The following is a 23257-nucleotide window of genomic DNA, read 5'->3' as shown; positions in this document are numbered from 1 at the left end:
TAAATGCAGCGCAGTCACATATGGGCAATACCTTTCCATTTAAACTCTCAAAACATTATTTGCTTGAAATTATTCTTTTCTGAACTGTAAAATATTTTCCTTTTTCAACCTATGGGGCTGTATGAGGGCTCTTTATTTGATCGCTTTTTATTCATTATTTTCTTATGTATGATGTGACTAAATATCAGCAATTTTAGCATTTGTATTATTTTTCTGTTGATGCCATTTTACTGTGTGGGATAAATAACATTCTAGTGAAATAGTTTGGACAATTCTGTACGCGGCTATACTAAATAAGTTTATTTATAATTTTGTTATTATTTGAAAAATTGGAAAAGGGGGGGTTTGAATTATTGGGGATCAAAGTTTGATTTAATTTTTTTTATTTTGGGCATTTTTTTAAATGCCCCTAGAGGACTTTTATAAACAGTCTTTATAATGCATATACAGTGGTACCTTGGTTTAAGAGTAACTTGGTTTAAGAGCGTTTTGGTTTAAGAGCTCAGTTTTTCAAAATTGTGACTTGGTTTAAGAGCATTGCTTTGGTTTAAGAGCTCCCTGTATGGGGTGGGAGGGGAGTGGAGTAGGGGCATGGCCTGCGCAGAGGGGTCTACAGCCCTGTACTCTGACCCAGGAAGTCTCCCTCACCTTCCAAATCATAGCAGATCCACTTCAGGCTGGGGCTTGCATCAAGGGACAGGACTGTGGAGGTAATCTCTTCATAGCTGTAACCCCTCTCTCCCTGGACAGAGAGTGCTGCATTTATGTACCCACATCTGTCCTCCTCATTCCTTTATGCTCCCTGCAGTCTCTGTCCGCCTTCGTGTTTCCCATCCTCTCCATTACTGTACAGTAACATATAATATCACATATTCAGCTGTTTCTAAATGTTTGTTTTATCTGTTTTACATGTTATTCAGAATAATAAATCATTATTTTTGGGGTGTGGAACCAATTGTCTGCATTTCTATGATTTCTTATGGGAAAATTTGCTTTGATTTAAGAGTGGAATTGGATTACAAGCATGACCCTGGAACGAATTATGTTTGTAATCCAAGGCACCACTGTATGAGTTGGATCAGTGATCTGCTGGTACAGACTGCATGAGGCAGACTGTATCAACAGAGCTAGGATGGCTGGCACGGTAGCCTAGTAAAAGCCTCTCCCTGCCATCGAAATGCAGAGGTCTATTGGGCAGCAGACACCTGCAGTCTACTTAGTAAGACATTTAAATGCAACATGATTAAAAGGGTTAAATGACTGACATCATCATGCTTACTTATGCGGGTCATTAGCAGTGAGTGCTAACCTGTTTCTATTTTCTGACTGTATTTTTTTTTTTATTTCACCATTTGTACATTGTTATGGGAGCTGCCATCTTGCGTTGGCTGTTCTGAACAGCATTTAGTGACATGCTTTAGAGCAGCGCTTCTCAAACTTTTTCTACTGGAGCCTCACCCAACAGACCAAGGCAATGCCTGGGCCTCACCGGACTGACCAAAAGGGCGCCTGGGCCTCACTTCATGTGGTGAAAGTCCATTTAGAAGCTAAAAGTAATGCTAGGGCTACCTTTCACCCATCTCTTAAAGGGAACCTGTCACCCCCCGTGCCGGGGTGACAGGCTCCCGACCCCCCGTTAGAGACCCCTATACTTACCTCATCCCGCCGTGTCCCGCTTCTGGATTCGGTCGGGTCCCGGAGATCTCAGCCGCTGCAGCCCGGCGCGCGCGCTGACAGATGAGTCCAACGCTCATAGAGAATGACGGAGCGCTGGACTCTCCTGTCATTCTCTATGGGTGTTGGACTCATCTCTCAGCGCGCGCGTCGGGCTGCAGCGGCTGAGATCTCCGGGACCCGACCGAATCCAGAAGCGGGACCCGGCGGGATGAGGTAAGTATAGGGGTCTCTAACGGGGGGTCGGGAGCCTGTCACCCCGGTACGGGGGGTGACAGGTTCCCTTTAAGCTCTATATACTAATAAAGCAAATACAAAATAAATAAATAATGTTGTTCAAATGAAGATTTTTGCAAACAGCAAAAGGACTGTGCAGATCATAGTTACTTTTGTGAAAACTGTCTCCACAGCTGGGCCTCACCAACAACTATGGGGCGCCTCACTGGTGAGGCCCGCCTCACAGTTTGAGAAGCACTGCTTTAGAGCAAGCTTCAGAGACATAGATGACAATAGACAGTCTCTGTCCCCTTGGGATGGATGTGAAACATTACTGAGCTCGCTCTGTGACCTGTGAAGAGGTCATTCCACAGGGAGCTGCTATTGTCTTCTGTAGCTACCTGTGTCTTATGACACTGTAATGCTGTACAGATCACTTTACAGCAGCCTCCTCTTATCACCATAGACACAACAGGAAGTCTCAGCTTAGGGCTCTATGACACCAACAGACAGATTTATCTGACAGATTTTTTTTAAGCCAAAGCCAGGAATGGATTTGAAAAGAGGAGAAATCTTAGTTTTTTTTCTTTATTACCGGTTTTCTGTTTGTAGTCCATTCCTGGCTTTGGCTCAAAAAAAATAATCAGATAATCAGAAAAGTCAGATAATCTGCTAGTATAATAGGGCCCTTTTTTTTTTAGTTTTTGCCCCAGTGGTGAGAACGAAAACTTCAAGATATCAGGATTGTTTTATAATATCGATAGAGAAAATGGAAAATTAGGAAAAAAGTCACCAAAAATTCTTTAAAAAATTGTTTAACATTATTTAAACAATAAATTATTTTCTGATGACTAATTCCCTTTAAGAGGTTAAAAATTGAGAAGAGTTTCATTCCCTGCATTGCCTTCTTTCCTATTTATAATAGCTAGTGTGTCATAATAACTGGTGTATACTGCCCATAGCAATGTCTATAATTCTGTGAATCTATATTTTGTGTGTATTCTTTTATGACCTGCAGATGTTCCAGTGGCATTGACCGCTACCGCCAAGACTGGATAACACATGCTTGTGAGAAAGAGGTGCGTATTCCTTTCTTTTTCAAGAAATGTAAGCACTGTATTATTATAAACATAATTGATTATTATTTTTTACAATTACCCAAAAGGCTCAAAGCCCATTATGTGAAGAGCTCATAGGTTATTACACCCCAGCTGACACCACTATCCAAACACGGACAGCTTCCATCAATCTCACTACAGAAGGTAATGTACCATCTAACCCAGTGGGTGCAGGAGGTGATCAGCGCCCAACTATTATATGTTATGGATGTCAACTTGGCAGAAGCCACCCATCACATTTACTCTCATTTTTTGGTGTAAACTAGTGCCTGGGGGGTAAATATACTCTAAAGGCAGTATGTTGTTAGTTTTTGCTGACAGTCGTATACAGAGATCAGGGAGGGGGTTTATAAAAGTACCTTGTGTTGCAAGTTGCAAGACTGAGAAAAATGTTATGTTCCCGCCACTTCCAGGACAAGTGTCTGGGGGGCGGGCTCTTCTTGTTAATTGCTGTATTGACCTACCTCAGCTCCTCCTCTCAGGGTCCCTTTATACAGGCTGATTATAGGCAGGCAGGAAGCCTCACTGCCCATAATAGACATTTTGAAACCAGTTGATTTGAAAGAAAAAGATTTTCGTCAGAGTAGCCCTTCAAATTCATCGGTAGGCGCCCGAACGGTTGCAAGAACAATGCAGTAATTTTTATGCAGCCCTGACTGACTGACCTAGGCTTATGTGAAAGGCCATTAAGTGTGGCTTTTAATAAAATATCCAAACGCCAAAATTGGCACATGGCATTTTTTTTTAGGGTATTTTGGTGTTGTTGTTGTTTTGGTTTTTTTAAGCTTTTCTTGAAAGTTTAAAAAAAAAAAAAAAAAAAAAAATTTAACTTTTTAAATTCCAGAAAAGAATGCCATGTCTATATGCATATTGACATTTTTTCTGGCATTATTTCCTAAATTCTTCAATATAAAGCTTGTAATCACGATAAAGTATCGGATGACTTGCAGAGGATAAAACGTCTATTGTAATTTACAGTAACATGTGAAAAAGGGCAGGTATCATGTTTTTGTAGATTGGACCTTCTGATCAATTTTTATTCCATTTATTGTGGGATCAATGTCTTATCACAAGAAATCCAGTAGCCATCATTTCTAATATTATATTTTATTATGAAAAGTAGCCAGGTCTCCCTTGAACAAGAGTAATGAGTCAGCCATGACATCATGTGCCAGAGATTTGTATATTCTCACTGCTCTAACAGTAAAGAATCTGTGATTATAGTAAAATCTTCTTTCCTCTAGCTGTGGAAGAGCCCCAGTTGTCGTTATGACATGCCTGTGGGGGGGGGGGGGGGGGGGGGGGGGGGGGGAGGGGGATCAGGACAAGGTTTACACTGTGTTTACAATGCACTTGTGGAAACCCAGCCCAAGAGGTGGGCCCAATCTGCTTGTCATTTGTGATTTGGCCGATTATCGCTCCGTTTAATAGATCGTTTCTTTAGGCCCTGACCTTAAATCATCGGCCACCGACCGTGCATTGCTACATGTAATAGGTGATGTGCGGCCAAAGGGTGACGATTCCACAGTTTTTACATTTCCTATCCATGTTCCCAGTCTCCTCCTGCGCTCTGTTTCCTCCCCGGGTCCCGTGCACTACAGTTTCAGAGCGGTCTATCTCAGCTGACAGGCCACTCAGCCAATCACTGGCCACGGTGGTCCCAGGCAGTGATTGGCTGAGTGTAAGCTCTGACGGGCCACTTTGCAACGCGCAGGACCTGAGAGGAAGCAGAGCGCAGGAGGGGATTGGGAACGTGAATAGGAAATGTAAAAACTTAAGGCAAAGGCTGCACGGACATCGCTAATGTCCATGCAGCCCTTGCTAATCAATTACCGGGTCATAGACCCAGTAAACAAGCGCTGATCTAGCATATTGGCGCTCATTTACAGTATTGATCGGGCTGCCATCAGCCTATGTAATACCACCCTAATCCCTCATGTTTGGGTAGGTTTGCTCTGGGCACTCCATGTTTTTCCCCACAATCTAAAAAAAACAAGTCTGTTCTGTAAACCGTCATCCATGAAAAACCCAAATTAGAATGTATCTAGAAGTAAGAACTTAGGACTGCAGAACATCTTTGGCAGCAGAAAATGGTTCATTATGAAGTTCCATGTTCCTCCTCCCAAGCCTTTCATGTGGCTCTCGCCATGGATTCCGATGCAGATTTGCAGGTGGTCTTACCCTCTGCCCAGAAATGGGTGAAATCTGCGGCTAACCTGTAATAATCTGCTGCACGTTTTTAAATACTTTTAGATTTTTTCCACAGTGTGTTACAAGGTTTTGCATAATTAGAATCATTCCATAAAACAATATCAACATCAATGCATTGCAGATCCCGGACGTCTGAAGAACAACAGAAGGGACAGAGTGAGAACTCGGCGCGATGGGCAGAACAAGACCGCCACACGTGTATTCCAAGGCCTTGGGGGTGACAGCCTGTCAATTGACACTCTACCCGATAACCAGACACAAATCCTAGTGAGTAAATGACAATCTGATTTTAACCACTGGCTCATTTCTTCACTTTTTGGGCCCAAGTGACCATGCACTCCTCCATTATTATGGCCCCATGCAACCTCTCCAGTCCGGAGAATGGGAAAGGTTTTTTTGGGGGGGACTTGCTAATTCTCTGGATAGTTCCTGTCATGAACAGAGGTGGCAGCAGAGAGTACTGTGGCAGACTGGGTGCCAGAAAGTACCAGAGATTTGTCATTTACTTCTGATAAAAAATCTCAAGTCTTCCAGAAATTATCAGCTGCTGCATTTCCTGCAGAAAGTGATATATCCTGTCCATGTCAGGAACGGTCCAAATCCCCATAGAAAACCTCTCCTGTTTTCCAGACTGGAAAGAATACATCACTTCCTGCAGGACATACAGCAGCTCATAAGTACTGGAAGACTTGAGATTTTCTTTTTTAATACACGTAAATTACAAATCACTGTCACTTTCTGGCACCAGTTGACTTACAGAAAAAGCACAATGAACATAGGAACAACTTGGATTGAACCCTTTTGGCTTCTATGGGAAGGTTTTATAAGCATGCTCTATGACCAGTGTAGAGAGGGGGGGAGGCTGAGCTCTGACTATGATCTATTGTGAATGACCTGATCTAATCTTACTACTGGTGTCACCTTTCATTGTAATCCTGACTGTGATCCTAGTAAGGAGACAGTTCCTTAAAGAAAAAAGAGAACAGTTTTTATGGCAAACAACACATATCTATTTGTAAGGTCTCAGCCATTTAACCGATCTATGATGTACACATACGGCGCCCATAGTGCATGATGATCCGTGAGAACAGAAATCGTTGGCTGCATCATCGCATGCTGTATTACAGAGGTATTCAAGGAGGTCCCGTAGCCTTCCTGTCACACAGCGATGGGAAGTTGTGAAATCCTATTACCGTACATGTAACATCTGCTTATTATTCTGGCAGTTCAGACTGAAAACAGCTGACAGAAATGTGAATGGGGCCTTTCAGACTTCACACACCATGTACTTTAACCCCTTCGGGATGCGGCCCAGTTTGGTACTCAAAGACTTATAGCAATTTTTTTTCCCCCTCCACATTTTGAATGTGCCATCAACAAAGCCGTATAAGGGGCTTGTTTTTTGCTGGACGGGTTGTATATTTTTATGGCACTATTTTGGGTTACATATAATGTAATCTGAGGAGAGAGGATTGAAAAACAACAGCAATTTCATCAGTGTTTCGGTTTTATAGCACTCACTTGGCTTCATTTTTTAGCTTCATTCAGAGAGTTGTGACTTTTATAGCGATACCCAGTTTGTGTAGCTTTTTCATAATCCACTTTTGCACTATAAAAATACATTTTTATTTTTTGGGTGAAAATAAATAGTTTTGCTGCATTTAAGGACCCATTACATTTTTATTTCTCCTGTATGATGGCTCGTTTATTTCTTTTTTTACAAATTTTTGATGACTTTTTTTCAGCTTTTTAAATTACAGCAGTAAGAAAAAAAAATTGTAATGACCACAGTGAATAAATCCAATATATCAGATGAACAGCACAGGTAGGTAATAGAAAAACGTAAGTAGTGGAGTGCTCGCCTCACCGGATAGGACCCCTCCGTCCGGACATAAATCCAAAAAGACAACCGAAGACAGCACCTCTCAGTGAAAAAATGTGATGTCTTTATTCACATCCTACTTGCGCGACGTTTCGGCTGGTTCTCAGCCTTTCTCAAGCGTGACTAACACAGTGTCCAAACCACTCTTTAAAGTGTTCCATATCAATTACACAGCAATTACAAATCAATTAATTATATACAGTGCATAAATTAGTACAATCATGTATCATGATATTGTGACCATCATAGTGTACATCATATCTCATTGCAGAGTGTATCATCATCATAATCAAGTGTATCTCATAGTGTAAGACAAGTTCCATGTGCATATCTAATTCACAATCATAATACCCTTAAGTGTAAATCTTATAGTGTAATTACAAACATATAAATAAATAGATGATCTTACCCACATGTTCCTGTAAACATGGCGTGTCCATGTGCAGCAAACGCTGTATTGCGAACGTCACTGCGTCCGCGTCATGCTATTGCGTCATCACGCTATGCCGTGCGAGACCGGCGCATGCGCAGTGACGTTCAGACAACCTGGGCGCCATTTTGGAAGAGGGAAAAAGGCTATGAACCTTCCTGGCAGGCTGAACAAATGCGCATAGTGTGTGTAACGATGGCGATAGGTGTAAAAGGATATAATGTAGACAAACGAGCTGTCTACCAAAACAGTTAGTATATACAGCTGGCAAAATAACCGGCTGTGCAGTCCAACAGGGTGAAAGAACAAGATAAGGAGACTAGCACCTCTAGAGGCAGGATTTAGGAACTGCGTCCTATGTAGAGAGAAATTGGGAACTGCGTCCCTTGTGTCATAAATGACCACACAAGCTAAGAGACGGCAACTGTCAACCTCACGTCCACCGGAGGTCCTCACACTGATGTGCGAGTAAACCACCTTCAGTCGCAGCATCATTGAAGGGAAACTCTGCACACAGTCGGTTTCACCTTCATCTGATGACGTGACAGTGCCGTCTCCAACAGATTATGCTGTGTAGTCATAGTGGTAAAATATTGACTTCTGCCGATCTGGTGCCATCTGATAAATAGCTCTTACCATAGAAACTAAATTATAAAAACTAATATAGACTATATCGCATATGTTCAGCCTACAATGAAATATCAAAGCAAAAAGATGCTCCATCCAACTATTTTATTGGTGGCTCAAAAAAATATAAATATAAAGCACGGTGCCCAGGATAAATGTACAGAAAAATTAAATAATAACTTAAAAATCAAATAATGCAGACATGTCAAATTCAGGATCATGTGGTCGATATTCTTCAATGTATGACGGTCATATTCATACAGTTTCTACAAAGTAGAACAGAAAAAAGAAAAAAGAAAAAAGAAAGAAGAAAGAAGAAAGAAGAAAGAAGAAAGAAAAAAGCCATCTATCTGGATAAGTTATTGAGGGGTTTTGCCACATGTACTCGATCCTATGTTAGGGATACACAGGACTTCATTGACAAACTTAAGGACGTTGAGGTTACGGACACAGATATTTTGGTCTCTTTTGATGTAGCTTCCCTTTATACATCTATTGATCATGAGAAGGGGATGATGGTTGTTAGGGAGGCCCTTGAATACTCTGATATCTCCCCACATGCTGTGACTTTCCTTATGGATCTCCTTAGGATCATACTTACTGAGAACTATTTCCTCTTCCAGGATAAGTTCTATGCCCAGCGGCGTGGCACCGCAATGGGCAGTAATGTCGCTCCGACATATGCCAACATGTATATGGCGGATTTTGAGAGTAAACACGTCTATGTGTCCCACCACTTCGGGTCGGTCCTGAGGTGGTGGAGATACATAGACGATGTTTTTCTGATCTGGCGTGACTCCGAGACGGCCCTTGATGATTTTCACACATACCTGAACAGGGTAGACACTAACATCAAGTTCACTGTGGTCAAATCCAGGGAGGGTATCCAATTCCTAGACACATGGGTATACAAAGAACAACACAGATTATGTACTGATCTGTATGTAAAACCTACAGATAGGAACAACCTTCTGTTGTATACCAGTCACCACCCAAAACCCATGATACGTTTATTGCCCCACAGTCAGTTGTTGAGGGTAGCGCGTATTGTGCAGGATCAGAGACGATTGCCTAATAGGTTGGATGAGATGTGCAGGAAATTTTCAGCCAGGAAGTATCCACGGACACTCATTTCCCAGCAGAGACAGAAGGCATTGACCCCACAACAGAATAGACATACCAGCAGTGACCCGCGAGTGACCATGGTAACCACCTATTCAGACACCAGCAATACACTAGCTAAAATTGTGAGAAAAGAATGGCAGGTTTTAGGTAGGGCCTTCCCACATATCCCTGAATTTGTTAACAACCCTAGGATGGCATACAGACGTCCATCAAATTTGAAGGACAAATTGGTCAAAACTGATGTAGGTCCAAGTCATGAGTATACACAGACGCATATTGGGAAACCTAGAGGTGGATGTTTTCCATGTCTGAGGTGTGCTAATTGCCCATACATGATGAAGGGTTCTACTTTTAAGCATCCATTAACACACAAAGAATATAGGATACATGAACATCTGACCTGTCTGACTGATCATGTAATATATGTGTTGACTTGTCCGTGTGGGTTGTTATATGTAGGGGAGACGACCATGCAGTGTAAGGCTAGAATTAACAAACATCGGTCGACCATCCGCACGGGTCGTATGGATCTGCCAGTCTCCAGACACTTCATGGAAGCTAAACATCAGCTTAGTGAACTGAAATTTGCTATCATTGATAGAATCTCACGGAGTAGACGAGGCGGTGACAGGGAAGCTATTCTCAAGAAAAGGGAATTAAAATGGATATACACGTTAGGGAGTCTGGCACCTGCTGGGTTAAATCTGGACTACAGGTTGTAGAACATCTCTTCCCCCACTCTGGACCCATCCGTGTAAACGGGCCCAGGGATGACATGCATCACCACAGTTCCCTTTTTGACAGATGGTACTAGAATGAGTAATCTACACAGTGTCTTATTATGACTTGTATATATATATATATATTTGCGAAATACTCACCTTTCTTTTTTCTGTTCTACTTTGTAGAAACTGTATGAATATGACCGTCATACATTGAAGAATATCGACCACATGATCCTGAATTTGACATGTCTGCATTATTTGATTTTTAAGTTATTATTTAATTTTTCTGTACATTTATCCTGGGCACCGTGCTTTATATTTATATTTTTTTGAGCCACCAATAAAATAGTTGGATGGAGCATCTTTTTGCTTTGATATTTCATTGTAGGCTGAACATATGCGATATAGTCTATATTAGTTTTTATAATTTAGTTTCTATGGTAAGAGCTATTTATCAGATGGCACCAGATCGGCAGAAGTCAATATTTTACCACTATGACTACACAGCATAATCTGTTGGAGACGGCACTGTCACGTCATCAGATGAAGGTGAAACCGACTGTGTGCAGAGTTTCCCTTCAATGATGCTGCGACTGAAGGTGGTTTACTCGCACATCAGTGTGAGGACCTCCGGTGGACGTGAGGTTGACAGTTGCCGTCTCTTAGCTTGTGTGGTCATTTATGACACAAGGGACGCAGTTCCCAATTTCTCTCTACATAGGACGCAGTTCCTAAATCCTGCCTCTAGAGGTGCTAGTCTCCTTATCTTGTTCTTTCACCCTGTTGGACTGCACAGCCGGTTATTTTGCCAGCTGTATATACTAACTGTTTTGGTAGACAGCTCGTTTGTCTACATTATATCCTTTTACACCTATCGCCATCGTTACACACACTATGCGCATTTGTTCAGCCTGCCAGGAAGGTTCATAGCCTTTTTCCCTCTTCCAAAATGGCGCCCAGGTTGTCTGAACGTCACTGCGCATGCGCCGGTCTCGCACGGCATAGCGTGATGACGCAATAGCATGACGCGGACGCAGTGACGTTCGCAATACAGCGTTTGCTGCACATGGACACGCCATGTTTACAGGAACATGTGGGTAAGATCATCTATTTATTTATATGTTTGTAATTACACTATAAGATTTACACTTAAGGGTATTATGATTGTGGATTAGATATGCACATGGAACTTGTCTTACACTATGAGATACACTTGATTATGATGATGATACACTCTGCAATGAGATATGATGTACACTATGATGGTCACAATATCATGATACATGATTGTACTAATTTATGCACTGTATATAATTAATTGATTTGTAATTGCTGTGTAATTGATATGGAACACTTTAAAGAGTGGTTTGGACACTGTGTTAGTCACGCTTGAGAAAGGCTGAGAACCAGCCGAAACGTCGCGCAAGTAGGATGTGAATAAAGACATCACATTTTTTCACTGAGAGGTGCTGTCTTCGGTTGTCTTTTTGCACAGTGAATAAATGTCACTTTCTTTGTGGAAACACAGAGCAATCAGGAGAACAGCATCGGAATGCTATTGTCTTGGCCTATCAGGTCCTGGAGACAGTTTGTAAGGCACCAAGAACCTGACAGGTTTCCTTTAAAGTGGTAATGTCACTCCCCTTACTCTCGACTCATTTCCTCTTTGGACAGTGTCACATAGGCGGAGCTTCACAACTACTGGGAAGGTGGCCCAACTGCCGCAAAACCCCGCCCAGATTACACTGTCCACCGATGAAGTTGAGAGATTTTAGAGCAGAAAGAAGACACAGAAAAGTTTTATACAGGTATATATTGAACGTGCAGCAGCTAAGCTTTTGGGTGATGCGGAGAACCATACATAGAGTAAGGGGGGTTACAGTATACAGTTTAAGCCACACACAATCCTGCAAAGCCATACCCACTTTTTAGTAAACCACACCCCCAGCTAAGGCTGGAGCACAATAATCTAAAAGATATCGAAATTTTGGCCCAAAGTTCTTTTTTATTTTCTTGCACAGGCAATGTTGATGATCGTACCTACTGTATCTGTATCGGTATGAGATACATTTGAGCGAAGAGTTATATTTACTACAGCTCATAATAGTAAACTACACAGTAAAAAAAACTGCCCATAATGCAATAAAAAGATCATTTAGGTGGTAAAAGTAAAAAAAAAAAGTTGAATATCAGTTTGTGACAGTGACAGAACAGGAAGACCTTGGTTAGCGATATGGTTAATTGTAAGTAAAGGAAGTTGATGTTAACAGCTGCGTTCTGAATATATTATTTGCCTCATCATTTCAGTGGAAAAATAAATCCTCCCCAACATCTGACAGTGGTGGACGACAAAGACGCCATTAGAAATATTCTAAAGTTCTATAAAATTCTAATTTTCATAAGCAGCATCATTGCATTAATAGATGTGCCCCAATGTGTGACCAAGACTAATGCTCGGGTTACTGCAAGACACTTTAGAACTCTGGCGGTATGCCATCACTCAATGACATACCGCTGGGGGTCTTGCAGTAACCTATTGCATTTTCTCATTCTAATTTTTGTATATTTCGTTCCTTGAAGGCATGTGTAAACAAAATATACAAAAATTAAAATGTAAAAATGTAATAGGTTACTGCAAGACACATTACAAATCCGTTGGTATGCCGTTGAGTGATGGCATACCTATAGCATTTTTACATTTAAATTTTTGTATGTTTTATTTACCCATGCCTTGAAAATGAAGCCGACACCCTCAGCTTTGCACAGCAGGAGGCACCAGGTTGAATGCTCCAGTCTCCCATTGATTTCGTTACTGTAGTCAAGCACTCGAGTGTTGAAAAATGCTTGAGTGGAATGATAAACGCTTAAGCATTTTAGTATAAGCCAGGACAGCAAAGAAATGGATCGATTTGTCTAAATGAGGTTTATTTGGTTGTAAGAACGTGGATTTCTGCAAGCCCCATTAAGATAATTAAGACAACTACAGAAAATTCTGCAACCATTGCACCACATGGTAATATGCCCTTAACAGGGTTGGGCTTTCTGACAACTATCTGTGCGGTCACATGTACCCGGTAGACAGCAGGTGAACACTGGGTGTACAATCACCCAGACTCCCACCGATTAAAAAAACAGAAGCCACTGAGTCCCCTATGTGAAAAAAAAGCTAGTGGACTTGTATGCTCTACCCACATCTCTATTCACTGCTCTGGGACTGACAGAGATTTCTAAGAAGCGATTGGGTGGCGGTCATGCAAGAACACTGTCGCTCCATTTACAATTGACATGAGGTAACATCCATCCCTAGAGCGGCATCCAACGTCTACAGGCACAGGGAGTCAAATGCCAAATGTTCGAGTTCGGAGAATGTTGCCGAACCCAAACAGTTCAGCCTCTCCGCTCAACGCTATCTGTCATGGAACCATTGAAAATAAAACATATGGTGCCAGAGAGAACTGGGTTCTAGATAAATTCTCTCCTTCTCTCTGCAGGAGAACAGTCACAAATATTATTCATCCAGAGTCCTGGGACCTGCAGAGTTGAAAGATCAGGACTTGTTGGCGGATTTACTGCAAGAAGACTCCAAAAAGGCCACGGTGCTTACCATCCTGTCCAGTGCACACAGGCAAGCTTCGGTGAGACCTCCCCTGTGCTGAGCAATCACAGCACGAAGGGTCTGAGTGTTGAGCGGACCTGTCAAACTGTTCAGGTTCAGAAGTTGGATGCAGTCCTACGGCTTTCAGGAAAACATGGATACAGCCTATGGCATCCAACTTCTGCAGCGGCGGGGAATCAAATGCCAAGCATTCAGGTTTGGAGAACATTGACAGGTGTGCTCAACACTAGTCTGACATTATTCTATGTATATGCTGCATGATAAACCTAGCTTCTTTAAAGGGGTTATCCAGCGCTACAAAAACATGGCCACTTTTTCCCCTCTCCTGTCTCCAGAGGGGGTGGGGTTTCAAACTCAGTTCCATTGAAGTAAATGGAGCTTAATTGCAAACCACACCTGAACTGGAGACAAGAGAGGAGGAAAAGTGGCCATGTTTTTGTAGCGCTGAATAACCGCTTTAAAGACTGGAAATAAAAAATAATAGCAAAAAGGCTCCTGCACACTGGAGAATTACTTCCATGTGCAAACCCTTATTTGTAAAGAGATGTAGTATGGTACCATAGGGAATCTATAGGTCCCAATTGTCACGCTGAAAGATGTACAATGGAAATATCCTCCCTTAACACCTTGCACTTGAAAGTGGTTGTGTAGTGCGGAGCAGCAGGAACTGTGTGGGCTCTTGTACAGGCTACATGCACACAATGCTGTCGGTGTGGAGCTAATAACACTTTAAAGGGGTTTTCACCTCTTGTAAAGTTACCCACATGATAACAAGTAGCAGGGAGTCGGGGAGGCCACAAATGGGAGACTCATTTCCGACCAAGAATGCAGAGCAACACGCAAATGGGAGACTCCGGTATCTATTCTTGAGATTGTGGTTACTGTTGGGCGGACAGTTCGGGTTTGGCAACGTTTTAAGGCGGCATCCATCTTCTGCAGCTGTGGGAAGTCAAATGCAGAGAGTTCGGGTTCAGAGAACGTTGCTTAATCCGAAGAGTTCAGCCTCTCTGCTCAACACTAATCGTAGGAGATCCAACCCCTAGCCTTAGGGTACAATTACACGGAACGATAATCGAACGAATCAGGCTGATTCTGCCGTTTATCGCTCCGTGTAATAAATACAACGATCAGTCGATGGAGCGATCATCAGATTATCGTTTATATAGGTTTGGAACCTATAATTGTCTGGCGCCGACCGCGCATTGCTTCGTGTAATAGTGGTGCGCAGCCGGCGACTGACGATATACTTTACCTATCCAGGCTCCAGGGCTGCTCCTGTGGTCCGCTTCTCCCCGGGTCCCTGGAACCTGGATAGGTAAAGTATACAGTTTAGGCAGCCCTTGTTAAACGACTATCGGGCCGTGTAATAGGCCCAGTAAACAAGCGCCGATCTAGCAGATCTGCGCTCGTTTACAGTTGTTATTGGGCCCCTATCGGCCTGTCTAATAGTACCCTAAGGCTGTGTTCACACTACGGGAATGGGCTGCCATTTATAAGCAAAAGGCGGCCATCTATTGATCTTGGTCTTTATTTGCAGCCCTCACTTCACTAAAATCCCATGTGGGAACATAGCCATACAATACCTGGATGATAACTAGAGAAATCTATTATACCATTCATTTATGGATTTCTACTACCGTAAGGCAATTGTCACAAATTGCGCCGGACGTAGGTAGGAAACAGAACGAGACAGTGAGCCCTAACCACTAGAACCCACCTTCTGACCCTACCTACTTGCCTCAACAGCCCTAAACGGCCGTGGACAACCACGGTGTCAGTCCCTGTCCTACACCAGGTGATACACAAAACAAGACAGACGAAACAAACACAATAATGCAAAGTCTACGGTCCGGGTCAGCAACGGCGGTCAGCGAGGTACAAAAACGTAAGGCAGAAGAAGAGTCAGAGACAGACAAGGAGGTCAGGGCAGGCAGCAGACAAAGCAGGTTGGAAGATCAAGCAATAGGTCAGGCAACAGAAGTAACAGAACCAGGAGAGCTGAAGCGCTTAGCTAGCAGGGAAATGAAGAGCCTGCTGCTTTTTTATCTGGAATCAGGGACTGGGTCCAGCACTTGATTGGATCAGCCCTGATCCCAGCACCCAGCTCAGCTGGACAGGTCTATAAGGAGTAACCCCTGCACTGCCAGAGTGTAACAGGCAATGCGGGTGTGGCTGGGAAACTAAGACAGCATTCAGACAGAACTGCAAACAAAAAACAACCAGAGGCTCAGCGCTTCCTCGGTCGCCCAGCACGGACCGAGGAGCGCAAAGTCACATTCCTGACAGCAATATTTTAAAGTATATAGGTCTGGTAACTCCTACATCTGACTCCCTTTTAAAATTGTGCAGTCTATATGTAATCGAGCTGTTCTTACATTTACAGAGAGTTGTTCTTTCCTTTGACTTCCCTTTCTATGGACATCCTTTGAGGCACATCACGATAGCTACCGGAGGTGACAGACATTTAATACTATTGTTTTCTTATTCCATAATTGATTGTGTATCATAGAGTATGAATAATATTTGGATTACCCTCAGGGTTTATCTTTATGGGTGATGTCCTTCATAGCATGCTGACCGCAACACAATATGTCGCTCCTCTCATGGCAAATTTCAACCCAAGTTACTCGAAGGACTCTACTATCAGGTTCAAGGACAATGGTGAGTCCACTTATACAGAAATGCTGCAATTTATACACCCTAAGGCTATGTTCCCAGAACGTATATTTTCGTAAAATCATAGCCGTTGTACAACGGCCGCGATTATTATGAAAATATACGTTACCTCTCTGTCTATGGGATCCCGGTGTATAGTATACACTCCGGCTGGGATCCCTATAGGTGCTGTAGAAAACTGACACTGACATTCAGTGAATAGCGGCCGTAGAAAATCCTGTCAGTGCTCCATAGTGCGGCCGCGTGGAGAGTTCTGAAGCGGGCGGGAAGGGATGTGCCCACATCAGAAGACTGCGGCTGGGTCACGGAACGGCCGGTCTCTTACTATATGTGAACATAGCCTAAGGCTGGGTTCACACTACGTATATTTCAGCCAGTATTGTGGTCCTCATATTGCAACCAAAGCCAGGAGTGGATTGAAAACACAAAGACTATGTTCACACAATGTTGAAATTGAGTGGATGGCCGTCATTTAATGGCAAATATTTGCTATTATTTTAAAACAACGGCTGTTTTATTAAAATAATGGCCGTTATTTACTGTTATATGGCGGCCATCCACTCAATTTCAACATTGTGTGAACAGATCCTTTCTGTGTTTTCAATCCACTACTGGTTGAGGTTGCAAAATACTGACTGAAATATACTGTGTGTGAACCCAGCCTAAAGCAGTAGTGTCAAACCTGCAGCCTTCTCACTGCTAGAAAACTACAATTCCCATCATAATATTAAAGGGGTATTCTACTCAAACATAACTTTTGAAATGTTGCTGCCCATGGTGAGACTAACAATTCCTTCCATACTTGTTATCAGTCTCCTTCCCCCAGTTCCGAGCTACTGCTTTCTGCTGAAGACACAAAAATCTGTGTGTGAACTTTTCTCTCTGTCTCCCCCTTCTCCCCCTCCCTTTTGATACGGCTGATGTAACCAAGTCTGAGGGTTAATCTCAGAGTAAGTTGCTGATGAATTAATCCTCATAGCACTACAAAGAAGCCACAAAGTTGCAGATACAGCCAACCAGGGACTTGTTTACATCAACTGTCTCAAAATGGAGGAGGAGATACAGAGAGAAAAGCTCACACACAGATTTTTGTGTCTTCATCAGAAAGCAGCAGCTCACAACTGGGGGAAGGAGACTGAATAGATAATAACAAGTATGGAAGGAATTGTTAGTCTCACCATGGGCAGCAACTTATCAAAACTTATGTTTGAGTAAAATACCCCTTTAAGCTTCGGCTGTCTAGGCATGATGGGAATTGTAGTTTTGCAACAGCTAGAGGGCCGCTAGTTTAACACCTGTGCCAGAAAGCCTGATTTACAGGCATTATGCTGTGATATTATCATATTCTATGCCACACAGACACCTGATAGAGGTTTCACTGTCTACACTTTGTATCATCTCTCTGACAGGTACATGCGTTGTGGTTCAGTGGAACAAGGTTCGCCTCCATGAGAGAGAAAAAGCTGGAAACTTCACCTTTCTAGCCGCGTTATTTAATGATGGACGGATTGTGTTTGGGTATAAAGAGGTATATTTCCTATTATTACTAATAAATATTGAAGTCAGTATATTGTTGATAGAAATGACATTAATGGAATCATTGTATATGGCAGAGATGGGGAACCTTCGGCCCTCCAGCTGTTGAAAACTACAATTCCCATCATGCCTGGACAGCAAAAGCTTAGCTGTCCAGGCATGATGGGAATTGTAGTTTTCAACAGCTGGAGGGCCGAAGGTTCCCCATCCCTGGTATATGGGTATGTGTACACTACAGAATTTCCGCTTGAAGTTTCACCCATTCCATAGAATCAATGGGGGACATTTATAAAATGCCAGCCTGAGGTGTCCGCCAGGGTAAAGGTGCAGGTTCGCCCCTTCTCCCTAAGGGCGGGCTGGGGGAGCTTGGGGGGCTGTGACAAGCGGGGAGGAGGTGTGGCCTCCTTCCGCGCAGGTGTAAATCATGATCCAAATATGCACCAAATCGTTCGCCAGGCGCAGGTTTGGGCACCCGGCTGGCCAGCGCACGCCTCTTAGTGAATCCTGCCAGGGAAAAGGGGGTTGGGCCTTATATAAGAGGGGCGTACTTGTACGCCAATCTTCATAAATTCCCCCCCCCCCTCCCCGATTCTATGGAAGAGGTGGAACCGCAAGCGGAGGCCGCCCGGCGGAATCTGCTTGAAATCTCTGCGGAATTTCCGTAGTGTGCACATAACCTTTGATCTGGATGCAATACAACACGGTAGATGAATGCCGTCCTGTTGTAGTGAAGTGTCATAATTCTGTAAATTCCTTCACCCCCTCCTGGCACCATGAAATATGAGGCTTGGTGAAGGTTCTGTATATTACTCACTTGGCCCTCGCTCACTGGCGCCATGCTTTGCCCTGGCCCCCTTCGTACCAGGAGATGTTGTACGCCAGAAATTAAGAGGCGCCGCTGTGTCATTCAGTTTCCCAGGCCGATTTATCACTCCGACATACAGAAGTAAAACAAATGAACATAGATAGCAACAAGTAGCTGTGCCATACGGAAAGAAAACAAATTGCCTTTTATTGCTGGGCATAAAACAACCTACTAATCAGCGGTGAACTATACTGCTTTTTAACAGGTGGCATTTCCATTTCTATTACTGGCTCGTATTTTGTTTTCGAGTTGTGATCCCATAAATTGAAGTGTGAACTTTAAGGAAATCAGTCCCCATCTTTTGACTTTACAATCTGTTCCCTTAGGAGCACGGACTTATATAATATATATATATCTTCTCCAAGTCTTGTTTATTGACATATTTTATGTGAGAGATAGCTGTAGATCAATGTACTCTCTATGGGCTCAGACATCAACATGGAATCCCGGTCAAACCTCATGACAGTCTGTATTCAATGCATATAAAAGGGTTTACCGCAATCCTGTTGACATACAATGTAAAACTTCTGTGTAGATTTTTGTTGCCAAGGTGGAATAAACGTTACTACAAATATAGGTAGAATGTCACTTAGTTCAGATATAAGTGGCCAGAATTACCCGTCTGAAGGAGTGATGACATAACCTATACACATTATGCCTAGGCAAATTTTTTTATATATGCCTTAACTAGGTTGTTTGCCTAATGGTGCGTTTACACAGACAGATTTATCTGACAGATCTTTGAAGGCAAAGCCAGGAACAGACTATAAACAGGGATCAGGTCATAAAGGAAAGACTGACCTATCCTCTTTTCAAATCTATTCCTAGCTTTGGCTTCCAAAATCTGTCAGATAAATCTCTCTGTGTAAATGCACTCTAAGGGGGGCATTTATTAAGTCCGGGGTTTTTTACGCCGGATATAAAAATGCCCCCGCAGCTCTGGCGCTACGGAGATTTATGTAGAGGCGGACTGCCTCTACATAAATCCCGTGCGCGCCGATGCACACCACCGAAAACCTTCGCCAGCTGAGGACTGGAGTAGGTTTTCGGCGTACATTTGGGCGGAACGGATGGTAAATCGCGCGGACTCTGAGTCCGCGCCCTCCGTTCCGCCCACTACACGCCCCCTTTCCGCCCCCCCCCCCCCCCCCCCCCCGGCGTACTCGGCGGAAAGTGCCGATTTGCGAATATTTTATTCGCAAATCGGCCATTTGCGGATAAAATAATACGCAAATCGGCACTTTCCGCCGAAAATCATCCGTTCGCAGGATGATACATGTGGCCCTTAGGGTCCATTTACACAGAAAGATTATCTGACAGATTATCTGCCAAAGATTTGAAGCCAAAGCCAGAAACAGACTATGAACAGAGATCAGGTCATAAAGGAAAGCCTGAGATTTCTCCTCTTTTCAAATTCATTCCTGGCTTTGGCTTCAAATCTTTGGCACACAATCTGTCAGATAATCTTTCTGTGTATATGGACCCTTATGGTGCAGTTACACAGAGAGATTTATCTGACAGATTTTTGAAGCCAAAGCCAGGAACAGCATATAAACAGGGTGCAGGTCATAAAGGAAAGACCGAGATTACCTGTCTTTTCAAGTCCATTCCTGACTTTGGCTTCCAAAATTGGTCAGATAAATCTGCCTGTGTAAATGCACCATTAGACCATCTCTTTTTTCAAGAAGACCACTCTAACCAACCACATCTGCCGTAATCATCTACTACTATAATATTTTCTGTCATTGCTTCTGATCTTTCCTCTAATTCATCCACTGATTCTAACTCTTCTGCAGATCCCTCTACCAGTACAGAACATCAGCTCTGAGCAGCACCCTGTGAAATCTGGTCTCTCTGACGCCTTTGTAGTAATTGATCCTTTCTTAGAAGGTTCAGGTTAGTATTATAATTTTAATGCTGTTGGGAGGAACAGGTCAGGGGCACACAGAATACACTAGGTGAAGCCCTGACACTGCTCCCACATAGCAGGCTACTAGAACATGCTGGGGTTAGTAGTTACATAGAAACAGAAGTCCCATCCCCAGAACAAGATTGGAGCAGGGTCTCCAGACCCTCCTCCAGAACCAAATCTGACTGGCAGGAAAAACCTGTCATTCAAGAATCAAGTGCAAGGTGATTAACGGCTCAGGACAAGCGCTGTAGCAGCCGCCGGCTCCTGACAGCTGTAGAATATAAACCCATTTTACAGGCTTTTTGGTGTAGGCTGGAAATATAAGCTCTACCCCAAATATAAGCCCTAATTATAGTCAGCTGACTAGATCCCTGACACTGGGTGGCTAAGCATCAGCCAATCAGGGCCAGACTTGTTATGCTCCGCCCCCACCTGCTCAACAGAAGCCGCAGGGGAGGCAGGAGGGGTAAGAAGATGCACAGTATGGCACATTGTATATAGGGGGACTGAGGGTACATGAGGGAAGGGAGGTATACAGTATGGAAACTACCTGCAGAGGGGGGAGGTATACAGTATGGGGAAAGAACTAGGGGGAGGGGATGTATACAGTGTGGGTGAACAACTACAGAGGGGGATGTATACAGTATGGAGACTACCTACAGTGGAGGGATGTATACAGTATGGGTGAACAACTACAGAGGGGGATGTATACAGTATGACGACTACCTGCAGTGGAGGGATGTATACAGTATGGGTGAACAACTACAGAGGGGGATGTATACAGTATGACGACTACCTGCAGTGGAGGGATGTATACAGTATGGGTGAACAACTACAGAGGGGGATGTATACAGTATGGAGACTACCTGCAGTGGAGGGATGTATACAGTATGGGGGAGCAACTACAGAGGGGGAGGGAGGTATACAGTATGGAAGCCTAACTACAGGGGATCTTACAGTATAGGAGCCTAACAACAGTGGGATATACAGTATGGCAGCTAATCACTGTATGGAGTGGGGCTACAGTGTAGGGGCATACTGTGTTTTTCCGAAAATAAGACCTACCCTGAAAAAAAAACCAGAGTCATATTTCAGAGAACAAAATAATATAAGACCCTGTCTTATTATAGAAGAAACACGGTATTATACTAAGGGGGTTAAATATAGATATGCAGCTGAAATACTGAAGTTTATATATAGACTAGGAAATGCCATTACTTTATGATTGTAGGGGGTCCAATGTCTCCGACCGTCACTGATTATAAGAATGAATCAGTGCTGCGGTTCCTCCACTGCTTTCCCCTACAAGGCAGCTCTCTCAGCCACTCGCCTCTTCAGGGAACTAATGCCAACCCCATTCAATGAGCAGAGCTGCGAGTCCTCTGCAATAAAATGCTGCAAACGCTTATCATATGGCTATATTATATAAATCACTCCACTATACAGAAGACAGAATACTGGTTCACACCCTGATGAAGGAATGAATATGTCCTTATGTTTTTCTCCTGTCGTACAGAATCCCGGAGGCGATCTATCTACGAGTATCATCGGGTACAGGTGGACCTTGATAGGATTAAGAATCAGACAGTTGTGGAATTCACCCCTCTACCAAGTAATCCTATTACATACTATATAACAGCTAGAGATGAGTGAATTTACAGTAAGTTCACATATGTGAAACCATTGAATGCTTGGCATTTGACTCCTGGTGGCTGGAGAAGATGGATGAAGCCCTAGGGCCGCCTGGAAAACATGGCATACAGACTATGGCCACCAGGAGTCAAATGCAGAACATTCGGAGTTTCACAAACCCGAACTACAATTCCCATCATGCTTAGCTTTGGCTGTCCAGGCATGATGGGAATTGTAGTTTTGTAAGACCTGGAGAGCTAAAGGTTCCCCATCCCTGATCTACAGTATAATTTGCATGGATATATACCTGTACACAGCTCAGATCCTCTACTAGGTGTATGCATACATGTAATGGAGTAATAAGAGTTCTCCTTTATCATTGGTGTCTATTTTACAAAGATTCAGCAAATAGACTCCAAATACAGTGACAGTATAACATAGGGAGACTTCTATGAGTTTTTCTCTGTTATCTCAGCTCACTTTACACATCTAGTTTAGTTGGTTACATTAGGAGTAAGATCAGTGCTCAGCTTCAGGATACAATAGTGGATCAAACGTGTACAGTGACTTCACCCATACATCACCTTGGAATAATTCCCATACATGGGGTTTAAGCTGCTCAGGAAATTTCCTTACATGGATTTTTGGAACGTTTTACTAAGAAAGATGAAACTATTGGGTAGTGCTGGTAATCCTTATAGTGTATATTTTACTGGTATTTTCTCCATTTCTACATGTTTCCTTCCTTTCACATGAAACTTAAAGAAAATACTATTGTTTCTATAGAAATACATGACTATGTAGGAAACATGGTAATTTATGTACTGTACTATAATGGCACTAAGTGTACCCTCTTTGAATGCAGCATGCCTGCAGCACACCACCTGTGACCAGTGTCTGACCACTTCTTCCAGCCTCAACTGCAGCTGGTGTCACGTCCTACAGAGGTGAGCCTGTATAACCATATCACAATCCTAAAGACTATGCTAATAAGGTGTTTAAAGTGTTGGTC

General features: G+C 43.0%; 2 protein-coding genes across 3 annotated transcripts in view; one reads left to right on the top strand and one right to left on the bottom strand.

The window, feature by feature from the left end:
* LOC138772168 (dickkopf-related protein 3-like) overlaps positions 1-23257 on the bottom strand; it is a 114196-nt gene that overhangs the window by 61167 nt on the left and 29772 nt on the right. The gene's annotated exons all lie outside the window — the stretch shown is intronic.
* Positions 1-23257, top strand: part of PLXDC1 (plexin domain containing 1) — a 60178-nt gene that overhangs the window by 31559 nt on the left and 5362 nt on the right. For both annotated transcript variants that reach the window (XM_069952360.1, XM_069952359.1), the window contains exons 10-19: positions 2909-2969; positions 3056-3152; positions 5341-5486; positions 13500-13643; positions 16008-16077; positions 16163-16285; positions 17710-17828; positions 20498-20597; positions 22130-22225; positions 23111-23192. In XM_069952360.1, the coding sequence (XP_069808461.1) occupies positions 2909-2969; positions 3056-3152; positions 5341-5486; positions 13500-13643; positions 16008-16077; positions 16163-16285; positions 17710-17828; positions 20498-20597; positions 22130-22225; positions 23111-23192 (1038 nt within the window). The remainder of the gene's footprint in view (positions 1-2908; positions 2970-3055; positions 3153-5340; positions 5487-13499; positions 13644-16007; positions 16078-16162; positions 16286-17709; positions 17829-20497; positions 20598-22129; positions 22226-23110; positions 23193-23257) is intronic.

Source organism: Dendropsophus ebraccatus, chromosome 14, assembly GCF_027789765.1.
Source record: "Dendropsophus ebraccatus isolate aDenEbr1 chromosome 14, aDenEbr1.pat, whole genome shotgun sequence".
Taxonomy (NCBI): domain Eukaryota; kingdom Metazoa; phylum Chordata; class Amphibia; order Anura; family Hylidae; genus Dendropsophus; species Dendropsophus ebraccatus.
The sequence above is the reverse complement of the archived record's forward strand: the minus strand, read 5'-3'. Positions and strand labels throughout refer to the sequence as shown.